The sequence below is a fragment of the Geotrypetes seraphini genome, chromosome 3 (genome assembly GCF_902459505.1).
Source record: "Geotrypetes seraphini chromosome 3, aGeoSer1.1, whole genome shotgun sequence".
Classification (NCBI taxonomy): domain Eukaryota; kingdom Metazoa; phylum Chordata; class Amphibia; order Gymnophiona; family Dermophiidae; genus Geotrypetes; species Geotrypetes seraphini.
Genome location: NC_047086.1, coordinates 110,222,728 through 110,243,474, shown reverse-complemented (window position 1 = coordinate 110,243,474; position 20,747 = coordinate 110,222,728). Strand labels below are relative to the sequence as shown.

At 43.7% G+C, this 20,747-nt stretch overlaps 1 protein-coding gene across 7 annotated transcripts in view; it reads left to right on the top strand.

Moving 5' to 3' along the window:
* ITSN2 (intersectin 2) overlaps window positions 1-20,747 on the top strand; it is a 317,097-nt gene that overhangs the window by 82,344 nt on the left and 214,006 nt on the right. For all 7 annotated transcript variants that reach the window (XM_033939784.1, XM_033939780.1, XM_033939783.1 and 4 more), the window contains 2 exons: window positions 3,942-4,079; window positions 4,185-4,273. In XM_033939784.1, coding sequence (XP_033795675.1) covers window positions 3,942-4,079; window positions 4,185-4,273 — 227 coding nt within the window. The remainder of the gene's footprint in view (window positions 1-3,941; window positions 4,080-4,184; window positions 4,274-20,747) is intronic.

The window sequence follows — 20,747 nt, the reverse complement described above, 5'->3', positions numbered from 1 at the left end:
CATTAGATGTCATTAGATTTCAGCAAATCCTTTGATATGGTTCCTCACAGAAGCCTCTTGAATAAGCGAGAGGGCTGAAGTTAGGACCCAAGTAGTGAACTGGATTGGAAACTGGTTGATTGACAGGCGACAGAGGATGGTGGTAAATAGGATTCATTTGGAGGAAAGGAAGGTGAGCAATGGAATTTCTCAGGCCAATTGCTGAAGGGTTAGAAGAAAAAGTTTGCTTTTTTTCGGAAGACATAAATATAACCAATAGAGTGGCTACCCCAAAGGGAATAGAAATCATGACAAGAGATCTTCAAAAATTAGAAGAATGTTCAAAGGTTTGTCAGTTAAAATTTAATGTGAAGAAGTGCAGAGTGATGTACGTAACATAGTAGATGATGGCAGATAAAGACCTGAATGATCCATCCAGTCTGCCCAACCTGATTCAATTTAATTTTTTTTTCTTCTTAGCTATTTCTGGGCAAGAATCCAAAGCTCTACCCAGTACTGTGCTTGGGTTCCAACTGCTAAAGTCTCCATCAAAACTCACTATAGCCCATCTACACCCTCCCAGCCCATCCCCTACCAAAAGGCCATATACAGACCCATACCCTACAAGTCTGCCCAGTACTGCCTTAGTTCTTCAATATTTACTATTATTTTCTGATTCTAGATCCTCTGTATTCATCCCATGCTTCTTTGAACTCCATCATCATTTTCCTCTCCACCACCTCTCTCGGAAGCGCATCCCAGGCATCCACCACCCTCTCTGTAAAGTAGAATTTCCTAACATTGCTCTTGAATCTACCACCCCTCAACATCAAATTATGTCCTCTGGTTTTACCATTTTCCTTTCTCTAGAAAAGATTTTGTTCTACGTTAATACCTTTCAATATTTGAACGTCTGAATCAAATCTCCCCTGTCCCTCCTTTCTTCTTGGCTATACATATTCAGGGCTTGCGGTCTCTCCTCATACGTCTTCTGGTGCAAACCTCCTATCATTTTCGTCGCCCTCCTCTGGTCTGCTTCAAGTCTTACGTTCTTCGCCAGATACGGTCTCCAAATCTGAACACAATACTCCCAAGTGGAGTGTTGACTCAGGGATAATGTTAGGAAGTACTTTTTCATGAGAGGGTGATAGATGCCTGGTATGCCCTCTCTTGGGATGTGATGGAGATGAAAATGATAACTGAATTCTCTTATGTGTGGGATAAACATAAAGGAATTCTATATGGAAGGCAAGGAACCAAACCAGCTTAGCGGTGATTAGATGGCAACACTAGTAATTGAGAAGAAAATCCAGTGCTGGGCAGACTTCTTTGTCCTGATTTTGGCTGAACGGATGGGGAAATGACAGACAGACTTCTACGGTCTGTGCTGTGAAAATAGCAGGGACAAATCAAGTATGCACATATAAGCACATAAGCACATAAGCATGGCCTCTGCCGAGTCAGACCATAGGTCCATCATGCCCAGCAGTCCGCTCCCGCGGCGGCCCCCCAGGTCAATGACCTGTAGTGATCTATTACTCAAGAGCATTTTGTCTTGTATAGTAACCCTCTAATTGTACCCCTGGATTCCCTTACCCCTCAGGAATTCGTCCAATCCCTTTTTGAAACCCAAAACCGTACTCTGCTCAACCACCCCCTCTGGAAGCGCATTCCAGGTGTCCACCACCCTCTGGGTAAAGAAGAACTTCCTAGCATTTGTTCTAAAACTATCTCCCTTCAATTTTTTTGAGTGTCCTCTAGTTCTTGTTGCTTATCTAGTGTCACATCATGCCATATTTATTTTGTTTTGCTTTTGGGGGAAGAGTGAAGGTGTGATCTGGATATATTGGTTATGTTCTGCAGTGGTGTTTTGTCTTTGTCCTATGATACCAGGTTTTGTTACTTTGTAACTTCTTAATTTTCATTTAATTATTTGTTGTTATGCATACTGTATAGCTTGTAACTTCAGAACACAAGTATTATCATACTAGGACAGAATGAAGGTCCTTCAAGCCCAGTATCCTGTTTCTAACAGTAGCCAATCCAGGTCACTAGTACCTGGCAAGATTATACTACTACTTCTTTTCATTTCTATAGCACTGTACATTAAAACATTCAAGAGACAGTCTCTTTTCAGTAGAGCTTACAGTCTAATCAGACAGACAAACAGGACAGGTGGGGGGGGTTAGGGAGTTTCTCAGTCATGGGTACTTTCTAAGTAAGTGGGGGTTAGGAGTTAAAAACAACCTAAAAAAGTGGGCTTTTAGCCTGGATTTGAATACTGCCAGGGACAGAGCTTGACAAAACGGCTCAGGCAGTCTGTTCAGGCATATGGTGCAGCAAGAGAGAAGGAATGCAGTCTGGAAAAAGGGTACAGATAAGAGGGACTTGCCTGATGAACAGAGTTCCTGGGAGAATTATAGGGAGAGACAAGAGAGGAGAGATAGTGAGGAGCTGTGGAGTGAATGGATTTGTAAATCTATAAGAGTTTGAACTGTGCGGAAATGGATAGGGAGCCAGTTGACATGACTTGAGGGAGAGGGGTGATGTGAGCATAGCAACTCTGGCAGAATAACATAACATAACATCGTGCTTCTAAACCGCGTAACCGTAAGTTCAACGCGGTTTACAAAAGATTATAAATAAAAGTAACAAGAGAAACACAATAGAACTGTTTGGCCAGGTACAGTATTTTGAAATGAGATAAGTTTTCAACTGGGTTCTAAAATGTTTATAAGGACAAGCTGTAAGCAGCAACGATCGAAATTCTTTATCATAGAAAGCTGCCTGAAATGCTAGTGTATCATCAAGAAATTTCTTGCTTTTACAACCCTGAACGGATGGGAAAATGAACAAGACATGTGATCTACTATACTTATAAGATGCTATAAGAAATCTGTCATACAGCAGAATTTTGAACGGATTGAAAAGGAGAGAGACCATCTGCTACAGACTGAACAGAGGGTTTAGGTGTATCATCAACAATGTCACCTATTTCCTTTTCCTGAGCAGTGATTCCTGATGTGGAACCTTGCATCATATAACTATAGTTTGGGTTTCTCTTTCCTGCATACATCACTTTGCACGTGCTCACACTAAGGGCTCCTTTTACTAAGGTGCGCTAGTGGTTTTAGCGCGCCCTTAGTGCGCGCTACACGCTAACGCCTCCATAGAGCTTGCATCAGTATTTTTCATTTAGCGCGTGGTTTGCACGTGCAAATCTTTAGCGCGCGCTTAAAACGCTAGCGCACCTTAGTAAAAGAAGCCTTAAATGTCATCTGCTATTTGGATGCCAAGTCTCCTAGTCTTGTAAAATCCTATTGCAATTTTTCACAATCCTTGTAATTTAACAACTTTGAGTAACTTTGTGTCATCAGCAAATTTTAATCACTTCACTTCTTATTCCTGCTTTCATTTATTCCATATGTAAACCGTTTAGTTTTTTTTGTAAATGGTATTTAAAAAGTCTTAAATAAATAAATATGGCTTATAAACATGCTAAAAAGTAGTGGTCCCAACCCCCCTCCCCCTGGGAACCCCACCACCTTTTACCCGTCTCTGTTGAGAATATTGATCATTTCCAGTGCAATAGGGATGTATGCTGAACCATAGGGTTGTCCATCTGTGCTCACAAGCATACTGTAGAACAAGCATGTCAAACTCCTGAAAAGCCTAAATTTTGTTCAAAATGCTGCAGCCAGGTTGATATTTAAACATATGTTATTGCCTGATATTTAGTTCATCGTCATTGGTTGCCAGTAGAAGGTTGCATAAAATTAAAAGTTTTTTGATTGTGGCATTTAAAGTCCTAAATAACCTTGCACTGGTCTATTTTCAGACAGTTTTACAGTGGTACATCTGCACAAGATCATTAAGGTGGTACATAAAATGGTGCTTAGGAAAAGATATGAGAACTTAGATGTTCATCTTTACTAATGCAATTAACTTTCTGCTTTCTGTAGGTCTCTTGCCGACATTGATGGGGATGGAAAGCTAAGAGCTGATGAGTATGTTTTAGCCATGCATTTAATTGACATGGCAAAAGCAGGGCAACCTCTTCCTTTAACCTTGCCTCCAGACTTTGTGCCACCTTCTTTCAGGTAGATACATTATTAACAAGAGAACATTCCAGATTATTTCATGCCTAAGATTTGTCTGACAGATTATCTCTAAAGCAACTCTTTACATTTGGTTTGTGTTGGCAGGGGAGTAAAACATATGGATACTCTCAATGGAATCTTACCATCATACCAACAAATGCCAGAAGAGGAGCCACCCCAGAAGAAAACACCAGGTATGAGAAGATTCTGAAGATGTCTGCAGTGAACTTCGTACATTTCCAAGCACTTTTATATATTTTTGCTGCTGAAATGATTTGTTAATTGCAACCATTTATTTTGTTTAATATACATAGAGAAATAATTCAAAGGAATTTCATTTTTATATCAATAAGATTGAGTCAGGCACCAAATGAATGATCCCATCACATGGTGCCTTGATGGAGCAGAGCTCAGAAAAGTTTGAATATGTGGCCCTTCCTGTACACAGCAGTCTTATTCCATCTTTTTTTCCCCACTATTTAACTTCCTCCATTGAGAAAAATGGCCATTTAACCCTACCCTCATTTTTCTATCCAATAACCAGTTATTAATCCACAACAGAACAGAACAGTACACGAGAATCTCAGATGTCCAGTATACTGGGGAATCCCTTTGGGTTAATTTGGCCAGAGGGAAGGACAAATGCTTGTATCTTGGCGTAATTTACAGACCCCCAAGACAACAGGATGACCTGGATATGGAAATAATCGAAGATATAGAAAATATCACCTTGCGTGGGGACACAGTATTGCTAGGTGACTTCAACATGCCTGATGTAGATTGGGTTACACTTACCTCTGCTTCCGGCAGCAGCAGGAGGCTATTAAACTCTATGAAAGGAGCAAGCCTCAGGCAACTGGTGTTGGAACCAACAAGGGATCAGGCAATACTGGACCTGATACTTACCAATGGAGAAAGTGTCACAGAGGTCTCGGTGGGCGACACATTGGCCTCCAGTGACCACAACATGGTATGGTTCAATATCAGGAAAGGTTTCACTAAATCTACTACACTAACCAAAGTCCTCAAATTCAAGGACACAAATTTCAAAGAAATGGGAGACTTCGTTCACCAGGCGCTACAAAGCCAAGAAGAAACCGATAACGTGGAAGACATGTGGTCGACTTTGAAAGCAACCATACAAGAAGCAACAAACCGCTATGTAAAATCAGTAAGTAAACGGCGAAGGAACAATAAGCCACAGTGGTTTACTGCGGAGATCTCAGACCTGATCAAGGAGAAGAAAAAAGCATTCATCTCTTACAAACAATCAGGGAAGCAGGACTCTAGAGCAGACTACCTGGCCAAATCAAAAGCCGTCAAAACAGCAGTCAGGGAGGCTAAATTCCTCATGGAGGAGTCTCTAGCAAAGAACATCCAGAAGGGAGATAAATCCTTCTTCAGGTATATCAGTGATAGAAGAAAAAACTCAGGCGGGATTGTACGTCTTAGGAAACCTGACGGAGACTATGTGGAAAAGGATTCGGAAAAAGCCCAACTATTAAATGAATACTTCTGCTCAGTCTTCACCCGAGAAGCGCCAGGGCTCGGCCCTCAGGTACAGACAAGGGTTGGCTCAGTTGACCCGTTTAGTAACTTTGAGTTTACGCCCAGCAGTGTCTACGGTGAGCTGTCAAAGCTCAAGGTTAACAAAGCAATGGGGCCGGACAACCTGCACCCCAGGGTGCTTAGGGAGCTGAGTGATGTCTTGGCGGAGCCACTGTCCGCGCTCTTCAACCTCTCCCTTAGTACAGGCAGCGTTCCGTTGGACTGGAGGATGGCTAACGTCATTCCACTCCACAAGAAAGGCTCAAAGATGGAGACAGCAAACTACAGACCAGTGAGTCTAACATCGATAGTGAGCAAACTAATGGAAACTCTAATCAAACACCAATTAGATAAGATCCTGGATGAAGAGAATCTACGGGATCCCCGACAACATGGATTTACTAAGGGGAGATTCTGCCAATCCAACCTGATCAGCTTCTTTGACTGGGTAACGGGGAAGCTGGATATTGGGGAGTCCCTGGACATCGTGTACCTGGACTTTAGCAAAGCATTCGATAGCGTACCACACCGCAGGTTACTGAGCAAGATGAGTTCTATAGGATTAGGTAACACATTGACGAAATGGGTTGGGAGCTGGCTTGGAGTAGGCTCCAAAGGGTGGTGTTGAACGGCACCCCCTCCGAAATGACGGAGGTGATTAGTGGAGTACCACAGGGCTCAGTCTTGGGCCCAATCCTATTCAACATCTTTATAAGAGACTTGGCAGAAGGGCTTCGAGGTAAAATAACATTATTCGCCGATGACGCCAAACTGAGTAATGTAGTGGGCAAATGCACAACAGACGAAGATTCAGTGCCCGACAACATGATGCACGACCTACTCCTACTGGAGCGATGGTCTAGGACATGGCAACTCAACTTCAATGCCAAAAAATGCAAAGTTATGCACCTGGGCAGCCAGAATCCATGCAAGTCTTATACCCTTAATGGCGAGATCCTAGCAAAAACGGTAGCAGAACGAGACTTGGGGGTAATCGTCAGTGAGGACATGAAGTCTGCCAATCAAGTGGAGCAGGCTTCGTCCAAGGCAAGACAAATCATGGGCTGCATACGAAGGGGTTTCGTCAGTCGTAAGGCGGAAGTCATTATGCCATTGTATAGATCCATGGTGAGGCCCCACCTGGAATACTGTGTGCAATTCTGGAGGCCGCATTATCGCAAGGATGTGCTGAGACTGGAGTCGGTGCAAAGAATGGCCACCCGGATGGTCTCGGGACTCAAGGATCTACCATACGAAAAACGGCTTGACAAATTACAGCTATACTCGCTCGAGGAGCGCAGAGAGAGGGGGGACATGATCGAGACGTTCAAGTATCTTACGGGCCGCATCGAGGCGGAGGAAGATATCTTCTTTTTCAAGGGTCCCACGACAACAAGAGGGCATCCGTTGAAAATCAGGGGCGGTGTCACAATCCGTCCCCTGTGGCTCCGCTCATCCCAGAGCTGCCGGTGACTAAACCCTATCCGGTCATACAGCGAGCTAACCACGGGGATAGGATTGTGACTAGTCCCAGGGAAAAATGTGTATTTCCCTTTAACTTAAAGCAGGCTGAACTGCAGGGAGTAGAGGAAGGGGAGCAGAACAGCTCAGAAGAGCTCCAGAGGAACCTCCCTCCTCCTGTTCACTCCCAGCTGAAACCCATAAGGAAAAACCCAAGACAAGCTAGGCAACCAGTGCAGGTAACTCCTCCCCCTCAGAGAGCAGGGTGTGTTCGGCTGAACAATATAGAGGCTGCTCTGAGGAGAGGAAAGTTAGTTGGCCCTGAGCCAGCTCAGGGAAGGGTCTCTCCTGATTATGTTCCTGACTGTGAGGATGTGATAATGCAGGAAGCTGACACTGACCCTATTGCCAACCAGCCAGCTCTGCCTGAACCCATGGATTGGGGAGAAAACCTTGGACTGCCTGAAGACATGCTCCTGGAGTGAGGATAAGTGGCAGGTCTGGAGGTTTGTGCAGGCAGGAGCTTTTCTCTGTTGATAAGAGTATTGTTGTGCAGTAGTGCTGCGTGTGTGAAACTGCATAGACTTGTGCTAAGAAAAAAAAAAAAACACGTTTTTTTTTTTGGTAACTCAATTGGCCTGAATTGGGGACTCATTTATGTGAATGTGAGGGAAGTAAATGTTATGATTTTGGGGAGAATTCACTTAAGATCCAGGTTGGGATAGTGGGGCCATTATTGGCATTCTGAAGTATCAGAAAAGTAATAAGTGAATTCCTTTACTCCCCTCCCCCACCAACAGCTTCTCTGTTGGTTATAGCCAAGCTTTAAGACTTGCTGAGCTTGGAGGCCCAGAACTTGTGTGAGAGGGAAAAAGGTTCCTTTACCTTCTTAGGATAAAGACAACCCCTCTAGAGTTCTGTTAGTAATTGCATTATTGAACTGTTACTGACCTGAATTGCCTGATTGAAGGTAGCAGTGGTAAACCCATTCCGGTGGGTCCACTCCATACTTTATTTTTGATATTTGTTTAAAGCATTCTATTTGGACTTTGATTTTTCTTTGAATGCTTAAGGGAGACGGTGCTCCCAACATCGTTTCACTGAATAAAGTGACTTTGAACCAGTAAAGCTGATTTGTTGTTTTTTGGATTTTTTGATTCCTGACAAGTAAAGATACCAACAGGACTTCCTTCCTTCATCGGAAGCACGCCGGAGTTGCGCTCGAGTGAGCAGAGACCGGGTTCCGGAAAATACAGGTACCGGCTCTGTCACATATGGTATCAGGAGTGGGATAGTGTGCCTCCTGCTGGACATTCTGGGAACGGTTGAAAAAAAAAAAAAAAAGATTTTTGGGAAAAAAAAAAAAGAGTTTTTGGACTTTAGCTAATTTGTTGTTTTAGCTTGTTATTTTAGTTTATTATATTGGTTCCTGTCCTGGAGGATCCGGTGTCCAGACGTTCCTGTGGAGGGTGAACAGAGGGATCCTGCCTGACCGTGGTGAATCGGAGGCCGAGGAAGACCTGGAGAACCTGTGTAAATAATAAGAGGACAAAAACGCAGTAACGACTGGGGGCCAAGGAGGCCTACAATCAAAAGGCTCAGACTCACCTTGCTCTCTGGTAAGCTGCTTAACCAGGGGGGTGAGGGAGGTTGACTACCCTTATATAGTGGTACCGCACTTGGGTTGGTCTCTCTCTTTGTTTCTTGTAGGTTATCCGGCACGATGGACCAGCAACAGCTGATAGCGTTCCTGACGGCGGAGCGACAGAAGCAAAGCGAGGACTTACAAGCAGTGTTAAAAACCAACCAAGAGTTATGGTATCGGTCCCAGGAGCTATCTCGGCGGCAACACGACGAGATGGTGCTGGCGATGGGGGAGCAAACGCAAGTACTGTCTAGAATTTTGCAGAACCCATCGACATCTGCAGGCAGTGAGCCTGGACATAGTAGTTTACCACAACCCTCAGGAGCAGCTAACCCTCTAGCCACGCTGAATCTGTGCAAGATCACACCAGCGGATGCTCCGGATGAGTTCCTATCCGCATTCGAGAGGGTAGCTACTGCTGCTGGTTGGCCTCAGGGTCAGTGGGCGGTAAGGCTACTCCCATGCCTTGCAGGAGAAACCCTGTCTGCTTATCAGACACTAGCCCCTGAGGTAGCTAACAATTACCAAATGGTGAAAACACATATCCTAGAGTACTTAGGCTACACCCAGGAACATTACCGCCAGCGGTTTAGAGCAACCCTTATGCAAGATAAGGAAAGGCCTAAGGCACTTGCTCAAAAACTGTCTAAACTGGCTGAGCGGTGGCTTAGTCCATGGCTTGGGGATGACCGGGCTATTGTATTGGAGTTGATCAGGGAGCAGTTTCTGCAATCCGCTCCAAAGAATTTGAGGGGCTGGGTGCAGAAACAGGGCTGCAAAACCCTAGCCCAGACCTTAGAGGTGGCAGAAGCCTATTTGGACGCTCAAGGCGCCTATGAGGAGGAAAAGACAACCACCCTACTAGGCCTGGGAAAAGCTAAGGGCAGCCGAGGTCAGGACCCGCCTAGGAAAACTACAGGGTATCCTAGGGCGAAGGAGCCTGTCCCTGAGAAAACCCCGAGGTGTTATCGTTGTGGGAAAATAGGGCATACCCAGAAGTTCTGCAACTCTAAAAGGGAGCTGATGGTAACTCAGGGAATACATACCCAGGTTCCGGAAGCTTATAGAGCTACAGTCTCAGTTGCAGGGAGAATGGTGGCTGCTCTGGTAGACACAGGAGCGGATCAATCCATGATGTCTACCCCATGTTATAGGAAATTGTTTCCCTCCGAAGCCAAGCATAAGGGGGGAGAATCAGTGGTTATTAAGTGCGTACATGGAGACAGGGTAAGGTATCCTCTTCGTACCACGACCATATTGAATAAGGATAGGGTAGATCGGGTCAAGATAGCCATAGTACCCGGCGCACCCTACGACCTCATATTGGGTCGGGATTGGAAGGGTTTAGAGGAGTATCTCAAACCTAAACAAGGCCTAGTGAGCACTCGATCCCAGGGCCCCCTTTCTTCAGCCGGAGAGGAGGAACTGGGGAAGATATTTCCCTTTAGTGGGGAGGTAATAGGGGAAGCAACCCAGAGGCCGAATCGAAGCTCTAGGGCACAGAACCGCAGACAAAGGCAACAACGGAGCCAGGCTCTGAAACAGGTTAGCACAGGCAAGGATATTCCCTGGTTACCCAAGGAGGTGACACAGGTATTTCCTACCTTCGCAGCAGAGCAGAAAGCGGATGCCTCTCTGGCAGAGTTCTGGAAACAAGCTTCCCAAACCCCTAGGTCCCCAGTGGGCTTTAAGGTGAAACAAGGGTTACTGTACAGACTCACATTGGGGAAGGACTCCAATTGCAACAATGAACAGCTAGTAATTCCTCAGGGTTTCCGGAGGATAATAGTAGAAACAGCTCACGATCATCCGCTTTCTGGTCACAAAGGGACTGAGTCAACGGAAACTCAGGTCTCCCAAAGATTTTTTTGGCCAGGCCTCGTTCAGGATGTAGCAAGTTTTTGCAAATCTTGTCCCACATGTCAAAAGCTCTCATTGAATAGACCAGCTAAGGCCCCATTAATACCTATACCCAGAGTAGGAGAACCTTGGGCCCGGGTGGCTATGGATATTGTGGGACCATTAGAGAAGACTCCAAGGGGATATAGCTACATTTTGGTGGTGATGGACGTGGCCACTCGTTATCCCTGGGCCTTCCCGTTACGGAAAACAACGTCCTCGATACTTATGAGGGAATTAATGAATCTTTTTTGTACGATGGGGTTCCCTCGGGAGGTCTTAACCGACCAAGGAAGTAATTTCCTGTCAAAAGAAATGGAGAAGTTTTGGCAAGGGTTCGGGATCCGCCACCTTAGAACGGCCGCTTATCATCCCCAGGCTAACGGGATGGTGGAAAGGTTCAATCAAACATTAAAGCAAATGATTAAAAAAGTGGCGGGCTCCGAAAAGCGAGATTGGGATCTTTTCCTGCCATTGGTTTTGTTTGCAGCGCGTGAGAGAGTACAGGATTCCTTGGGGGTAAGCCCTTTTGAGATGATGTTTGGGAGGGTCCCTAGGGGAATACTGGATGTGGTTAAGGACCAGTGGGGCTCGCAGGAAAGCGAGGATATGAATGTAGTGTCCTACTTAGCCCAACTAAGGAAAAGATTAGAGCAGGTGGCCCAGGTGGGCAAACAGAATTTGGAGTGGTCTCAAGAAAAACAAAAAAAGTATTATGATAGGGGGACTCGGGTTCGCCACTTGGAAATAGGAGATAAGGTCCTGGTTCTGATACCCACAGACCCTCATAAGTTCCTAGCAGAGTGGAAGGGGCCCTCCACGGTGATAGAGAGAGTGAATGAAGTGGACTATAAAGTCAGGGATGAAGCAAACCGCGTTCAGACTTTCCACATAAATCTCTTGAAGCCCTGGAGGGATAGGGAAACGTTAACTATGATGGCAGAGCAGAAATCCGATGACGACCTGGGCCCACAAATAGCGGACATGGCCCAAACTGAAGGGGTCAATATTGGGACTGAATTGTCCACCAGTCAGGCCAGACAGCTGGAGACTTTGGTACAGGCTTTTGGGGATGTATTCTCACCAATCCCGGGGCGGACCGAAGTAGTCACCCATGAGATAGTCACTACTCCAGGGAAGGTAATCCGGGTGAAGCCTTATAGACTCACAGAGGGAAAGAAAGAACTGGTTCACAAGCTGGTGGAGGAGATGCTAACACTGGGGGTGATCGAACCATCTCAAAGTCCTTGGAGCAGCCCGATTGTTATTGTTCCAAAGGCTGATGGCACACCCAGATTTTGCATCGACTTCCGTCAGTTAAACGAGGTCTCGCAATTTGATGCCTTCCCCATGCCCCGGGTGGATGACCTTTTGGACCGATTGGGTCAGGCCCAATTTCTCTCCACGTTAGACCTAACGAAAGGGTATTGGCAAATCCCGCTATCCCCATCGGCCAGACCAAAGACAGCCTTTAGCACACCCCACGGGCTGTACCAATTCAGGCGCATGCCCTTCGGCCTTCATGGGGCAGCTGCGACTTGCCAAAGAGGAATCACGGAGGTCCTAAGGGGGCATCATAGTTACGCAGAGGCGTACCTTGACGACATCGTGATTTTCTCTAAGGATTGGGCCCAACATCTGGTGCATGTGCAAGCGATACTGGAGTCCCTAAGAAAGGCAGGGTTGACAATCAACCCAAAAAAATGCTATCTAGGGCAAAAGGAGGTGAAATACCTAGGGTATGTAGTAGGCAGAGGGCAAATTAGGCCTTTAGTGGACAAGGTACACTGTATAAAGGAATACCCCATCCCTAGCTCGAAAAAACAGTTGAGGGGGTTTTTGGGACTCCTAGGGTACTACCGCAGGTTTATTCCAGCATTCTCCACCAAGGCCGCAGTCCTCACGGACATGCTAAAAAAAAATAGTCCGGACACCTTGCGTTGGAAGGATGAGGGAAGGCAGGCCTTAACAGAATTAAAGGAAGCTTTGTGCACTAACCCAGTGCTCATAGCAATCGACTTTAAGAAACCATTAATTTTACAAACTGATGCGTCTGGAACGGGGCTGGGGGCGATATTAAGCCAAGAGGTTCAAGGGGTAGAACATCCAGTCCTCTTCCTCAGCCGCAAGTTACATCCTAATGAGAGGAGTTATGCGACGGTGGAGTTGGAATGTCTGGCAGCCAAATGGGCTATGCAAACCCTTGAACACTACTTGCAGGAAAGAGAATTTACCTTAGTAACCGACCATGCAGCCCTGAAGTGGCTGAACACTATGCGAAATAACAACGCAAGGCTGACACGGTGGTACTTGGCTCTGCAAACGTTTAGGTTCAAGGTTTTGCATCGCCCTGGCAAGTTAAGTGTGAATGTTGACACTCTGTCTCGAATGCAAGAGGATAGTGAGTTGCCCCTGGAAAATAGGGACAATCAATCCTTAAGGGGGAGGGTATGTCACAATCCGTCCCCTGTGGCTCCGCTCATCCCAGAGCTGCCGGTGACTAAACCCTATCCGGTCATACAGCGAGCTAACCACGGGGATAGGATTGTGACTAGTCCCAGGGAAAAATGTGTATTTCCCTTTAACTTAAAGCAGGCTGAACTGCAGGGAGTAGAGGAAGGGGAGCAGAACAGCTCAGAAGAGCTCCAGAGGAACCTCCCTCCTCCTGTTCACTCCCAGCTGAAACCCATAAGGAAAAACCCAAGACAAGCTAGGCAACCAGTGCAGGTAACTCCTCCCCCTCAGAGAGCAGGGTGTGTTCGGCTGAACAATATAGAGGCTGCTCTGAGGAGAGGAAAGTTAGTTGGCCCTGAGCCAGCTCAGGGAAGGGTCTCTCCTGATTATGTTCCTGACTGTGAGGATGTGATAATGCAGGAAGCTGACACTGACCCTATTGCCAACCAGCCAGCTCTGCCTGAACCCATGGATTGGGGAGAAAACCTTGGACTGCCTGAAGACATGCTCCTGGAGTGAGGATAAGTGGCAGGTCTGGAGGTTTGTGCAGGCAGGAGCTTTTCTCTGTTGATAAGAGTATTGTTGTGCAGTAGTGCTGCGTGTGTGAAACTGCATAGACTTGTGCTAAGGAAAAAAAAAAAACACGTTTTTTTTTTTTGGTAACTCAATTGGCCTGAATTGGGGACTCATTTATGTGAATGTGAGGGAAGTAAATGTTATGATTTTGGGGAGAATTCACTTAAGATCCAGGTTGGGATAGTGGGGCCATTATTGGCATTCTGAAGTATCAGAAAAGTAATAAGTGAATTCCTTTACTCCCCTCCCCCACCAACAGCTTCTCTGTTGGTTATAGCCAAGCTTTAAGACTTGCTGAGCTTGGAGGCCCAGAACTTGTGTGAGAGGGAAAAAGGTTCCTTTACCTTCTTAGGATAAAGACAACCCCTCTAGAGTTCTGTTAGTAATTGCATTATTGAACTGTTACTGACCTGAATTGCCTGATTGAAGGTAGCAGTGGTAAACCCATTCCGGTGGGTCCACTCCATACTTTATTTTTGATATTTGTTTAAAGCATTCTATTTGGACTTTGATTTTTCTTTGAATGCTTAAGGGAGACGGTGCTCCCAACATCGTTTCACTGAATAAAGTGACTTTGAACCAGTAAAGCTGATTTGTTGTTTTTTGGATTTTTTGATTCCTGACAAGTAAAGATACCAACAGGACTTCCTTCCTTCATCGGAAGCACGCCGGAGTTGCGCTCGGGTGAGCAGAGACCGGGTTCCGGAAAATACAGGTACCGGCTCTGTCACAGCGGGAAACTACGAGGTGACACCAGGAAATTCTTTTTCACTGAAAGAGTGGTTGATCGCTGGAATAGTCTTCCACTACAGGTGATTGAGGCCAGCAGCGTGCCTGATTTTAAGGCCAAATGGGATCGGCAGATGGGATCTCTTCACAGGGCAAAGGTAGGGGAGGGACATTAAGGTGGGCAGACTAGATGGGCCGTGGGCCCTTATCTGCCGTCTATTTCTATTACTTCCTAAGAAGTCTCTCTTGAGAAGTCTTTCTGGAAATCTGTTGTAATAATAATAATGATAGTAACATAGTAAATGACATCAGATGAAGACCTGAATGGTAATGGTCCAAACAGTCTGTCCTTAAGTTACATGCATTATAAATTCATGATTAAATTAATTTGTCTTTTTTCTTTGGGCCATTGACCGTAAATTCCACCTGGTACTGTCCTTAGGTTCCAATTACTGGAGTTGCTGCCAAAGCTAACCGCAGCTCATCCAACCATCTTGTTATTTGCAGATACAAACTGTAAAGTCTGCCCAGCAATGTCTTCATGTTTCAAGTTACTGGAATTCTCATCAGTGTCTTCCCTAGCCGATCTTATACCGAATTGCCATTTATGGGGCAGGCCATGTAAATCTGCCCAGTATCGGCCTTAGTTCTTCAATATATACCATTAATTTTCTAATTAAATATCTTCTGTGTTTATCCCACTCTTTTATGCATTCTGTCACTATTTTCCTTTCCACTACCACCCTTGGGAGGACATTGCAGGCATCCACCACCCTCTCCATGTAAAAGATTTTCCTAACATGACTGCAGTTTGATGAGTCTGCCCCATCATCCTACAAAGTAAAATTTTGGAGCAAGCAGTTTAAGTGGGGTAGGGAGTCCATTGAAGGTGACCCTCACACTGGATGGCCTGTGGAAGCAACTTCTACAGAAATGTGCAAGAAAGTCCAGGATTTAATTTTGCCAGACAGACAAATTAATGGGCATCTCTGGAGGTACAGTTTGGAAAATAATTCATGAAAAGTTGGGCATGTCCAGAGAAGAGCGACTAAAATGGTTAAGGGGCTGGAGGAGTTGCCGTACAGCGAGAGATTAGAGAAACTGGGCCTCTTCTCCCTTGAAAAGAGGAGACTGAGAGAGGACATGATCAAAACATTCAAGATACTGAAGGGAATAGACTTAGTAGATAAAGACAGATTGTTCATTCTCTCCAAGGTAGGGAGAACTAGAGGGCACTCTCTAAAGTTGAAAGGGGAAAGATTCCATGCAAACATAAGGAAGTTCCTCTTCACCCAGAGAGTGGTAGGAAACTGGAACACTCTTCCCAGAGTCTGTTATAGGGGAAAACACCCTCCAGGGATTCAAGACAAAGTTGGACAAGTTCCTGCTAAACTGGAACGTATGGAGGTGAGGCTGGACTCATTTAGAGCACTGGTCTTTGACCTAAGGGCCACCACATGAGCAGACTGCTGGGCACAATGGACCACTGATCTGACCCAGCAGTGGCAATTCTTATATTCTTATTAGTGCAAGATGGGTTACAAGAATGCTGTCACCATGTCAGAAGGCCATGAGGCTCTGTTGTTGTCAAGAAAACTTGGAGATGCTCTGTGAAGACCAAGTTAACTTTTTTTCATCGTTTGGTGACTGGAGATGAGACTTGGGTCTATTACAGAGATCCTGAGTCCAAAATGGAGTCAATACAGAGGAAGCACAAGTCATCCCCCATCCCAAAAAATTCAAGACAGAAAAATCTGCAGGCATAGTCATGGCAGCTGTCTTCTGAGATGATGAAGGACTTTTTACTTCTCGAGTTCATGCCACACAAGACAAGCATAACTAGGGAGAGTTACGTCAATCAAGGAGAAAAGACAAAGAAAACGCAAAACAAGTGTGCTGCTTTTTCATGATAATGTGCCAGTGCAAATGTCACGACAATCACAGACTGCTGAGAATGTGGATTTCAGCAGTTGGACCATCCACCCTACAGTCCTGACTTGGCTTCTTCTGATTATTTCCTGTTCTGAGTTTTGAAGAAATCTCTCCATGGCAGTGATTTCAAGTGATGAAGATGTCAAAGAAACTGTGACGTCCTGGTTTGAAGATCAAACAGAATTCTTTTCAAAGGGGTTAAAGTAATTGCAGGAAAATTGGATGAAATGTATGGAGTTATCAGGGGAATATATGGCAAAATAAAACAAACTTTTTTTTAGAAAACTTCCTTTCCTACTGAGGTAAATTATTGAATGCCCCATGTAAATGCCTGTATAATTTCTCCTCTGTCCCTCTTCTCCTCCAGAGTATACATATTCAGGTCTTCCGGTCTCTTCTCTTATTACTTTTGGCACAGACCTCCTACCATTTTTGTCACCTTCTTCTGGACCGCTTCAAGCCGCCTTATATCCTTTGTCAAATATGGCCTCCAAAACTAAACACAATACTCCAAGTGTGGCCTCACGAACGACCTGTACAGAGGCATCAACATCTCCCTTTTTCTACTGGTTACTCCTCTTTCTGTACAGCCTAGCATCCTTCTGACTACACTTATGAGTGTTGTTGATCTAGCTACAACCAGTCATCAGTACAATCTGAACAAGGGAGATTTTGGAACTTTTAAAGCTGAACACTTATTCTTATGAAACTCTTGAACTGATGAAGTTGCTCATGATGTCTGTTAAAATAAACCTGCCTTCAAAGATGTTGCTGAAGACAATTGGTCAGAGGTGGAATTTTTGCCATTATTTATTTATTTCTATTTCTATCCCGTTATCCTCAAAGAGCTCAGAACGGGTTATAGGTTAAACATACATAGTATATAGTTAACAGGTTACAATTTACACTAAATTTGCCATAATTTCAGTACAAGTTTCCGATACAAATTTTTATGTTATGGATAGCTTGGGAGAGGCATAATGAAACTGGCATCAAATGAAATGATTTTTCTGCATTTTTTAATGATATAGAGCTCATTTTTACACTACCTATCCCACATGATGAAAATTGTCTCCAAATTGGACTCGGAGTATTCCATTTTTCATTGAAGCATATCAGAAAAACTACAGCTTCTAGCTGCACAAAATTAACACATATTGCTCATTTTAACTAGTGTTACTAACAGAGAAAATAAAGCTTTTCTTTTAATATCTTTGGCACAGTAGTTTGCTGAAAGTGGCATTTTGTTACACAAGATTGAATAAAATCCCAATTTTGATCATTAATATATCAGAATATATGAGCCCCAGCTAAAAATGGTTTGCAGTATCTGAATCTACACAAAATTCTGAATAAGTGGTTTAAAATTTACAGCTGTACAACACATAACGGCAGAGTTACTAAAACCTAAAAGGTGCCCAAACTTTGTCAACTGCAAACTATACCAATCCCCATGTTGAATAAAAAGCTGTTATCTTGAAAACTGTTGAAGCTAGAAGTTTGAAAGTTTTTCATCTTGCATATTGGTCTCTATTCTGGTAGATTATTATCAATTCTGAAATGGTGAGGTGGGGAGGTTTCCAAATTTTTGGTTGAACTGACATGGCTATTTTTCTCCCTTTATCTTGTGGACTTGAGTTTTAGGTTCATTTTTATTCTGTAGGAGGGAAAGTATGAACTCCATGTTTCTTAAGTTGATGATTAGTACTTTCTCTTCAAGGTTTTGATAATTGATGCAAATATTGAATGAAAATTGCATAAATTAAAAAAAAAAAAAAAAACTACTGACATACATAGGACTGGATTCTATAGGCTGTTATTGGCCGGTGCTTCCAAAAACAGTGCTGGTTGCATGTCAGTCATGCAACAGCACCGTTTATAAAATCTCCGCCACTTTCAAACATGGGCTCCGAAAATGTAGGCCTACATTTCTGGTGCCTATATTTTATGTGGCTCACATCTACAGAGGCGCCCAAAGTTGTTTCTGGTGTTAACCGTGATTATGTCGACCTTAGACACCTCCGTAGATGTGATCACCGCACCATTTTTGGAGACGCTGGCGGGTGCCTACATTTTTATTTTATAATTACTTTTTAATAGTTTTTAAATGATCAATCAATTACCGTGGCGATTAAAAACAATTAAACCAATTAGGTACAGCACTGTAATTAGAATCAGGTTCATACTGATTTTATCTTTTATAGATGCTTAATATTTTTTAAATATAATTTTTAATTTACAGGAAAATATTGGCTATTATGTGTCCCGAATGAATTACGTGCTTATGCATATACTTGTGAAATATTTGTTAGGAATCTGTCAGGGTGCTGAAATATTTGCAAGTTGTAACATGTTTGCAAAACACTCATAAATGAATTGATTTTGTATCCTTCTACACAGCAACAAAAAATGCTCCACTCTTTTGGCTAAGAGCAGTGCCTTGAATGGAAGAAAAAGCCTCAGATCTATTCTAGGTTAAGCAAACGTGCTTAAACCTCCTTCACCCACATCATTGGCTCCAAAAAACTTCCGTACAGGCTTTGCTCTAGCCGTTAGGCTGATAAATTCCAGCACGGGGCAAAAATCGCTAATGTAGCAAAACTCTTGTAAGTGTTGAAGTGTAAACGTGGTGTCACTTTAAAACCAACGTTTCATGGATACTACCGCATCTTCAGGGTTTCCTGACACCGCTCTTCTTCACACTATTGTGCCTTTTGCTTGTGCAAATTCGCACAATAGTGTGAAGAGGGGGTCAGTATTCAATTTATTTTGGTATCAAAGAAAGAAGGTTCTTTTTGTCCAATTCTCGACTTGAAAAATATGAATAGGGCACTACATAATTTGTATTTTAGGATTGAGGCCTAATGTTCATCCATATCAGTGGTTAGGCAATCTCGGGATCATATTTGCACATTACAGAAGCATATCTCCGATCGCACTGGCTTCCGATCCCAGCAAGAATACAATTTAAATTCTACTGTCTACTATTTAAGACTTTATACGGAGACAGTCCAAACTACCTGAATAACCGCCTCATCCACAACACCGCAACCAGACATAGGAAAACACACCCCATTCTCATACCCCCCAATTAAGGAGGTCAAACGGAAAAAACTATATGATGGCCTCCTGGCCACTCAAGCAGCCAAACTAGACAACCAAATCGCCAATCTACTGACGGCATCCCTCGACTACAAGACTTTTAGAAAAGAAATAAAGACCATACTCTTCAAGAAAACTCTGAAAAAAGAAATAATATTGCAAGTCTCAAACTCCAACTCTCACTAAAGCCAACTACCCCAAACAAATAACCTTACCCATTTCTTACTCTTTTTGAAAATGACCAATTTTTTTTTTTTGTAAGTTCTTGTTGTAATACATCTTGGATAATTATTTTGTAATCCGCCTTGAACTGCAAGGTAATGGCGGAATAGAAATCACTAATGTGTGTAATTTGCATATTCCTGTCTAGCCTCTTTATCAAAAATAGCTAAGGCTTTCTCATATTATTTATTTATTTAGATTTATATCCCGTTTTCCCAGAAAGCTCAGAATGGGTTATTTGGGAATACAGTGGAACATAGCAACATCATGGGGGGGGGGGGATTGGAGCAGATATCTTACAGTGTTAGAGATACAGCTTTCCATATGTTTGCCAAATCATGGTGTTGTAGCAGCAGCTTCATTATGCAAAGTAGATCTGTTGGTTCATCTGTATCTCAACAACTAGCTGTTAAGTGTGAAGTCAGAGTAGGAGAGGTGTCAGTTAAGGGCTCAAATGCTTTAGTTTCTGAAGTGCATGGGTTGGAAAGTCAACTTTCTCAAGACCAAGTTGCAACCCAATCAGTGCATAGAATATCTTAGAGCTCTATTCAGTATTAGGGCACACATTCTTGCCCTAATAGAGTATATAAGCATCACCAAAATGGGACAGTCCAAAGGTCTAGTACCTATTTCCAACAGTGACCAATTAAAGTTATTAGTACCTGGCAAAATCCCAAAGACTAAAATTATGCTGCTTATCCCAGGAATAAGCAATGGATTTTCCCAAGTCCAGCTTTATAATGGATTTTGGACTTACTTTCAGGAATTTATTCAAACCTATTTTAAACCCTGTCTGTTAATCACTTTTACCATGTTCTTTGGAAAATGAATTCCAGAGATTAATAGAAACATAGAAACATGGTGACAGATAAAGGCCAAATGGCCTATCCAGTTTGCCCATTCGCAGTAACCATTATTTCTTCTTCTCTCTAAGAGATCCCACACTTTCTTGAATTCAGACACAGTCTCTGTCTCCACCCTCTTCCACGCATCTACCACCCTTTCTGTAAAAAAGTATTTCCTTAGTTTACTCCTGAACCTATCACCTTTTAACTTCATCCTATGTCCTCTCATTCCAGAGCTTCCTTTCAAATGGAAGA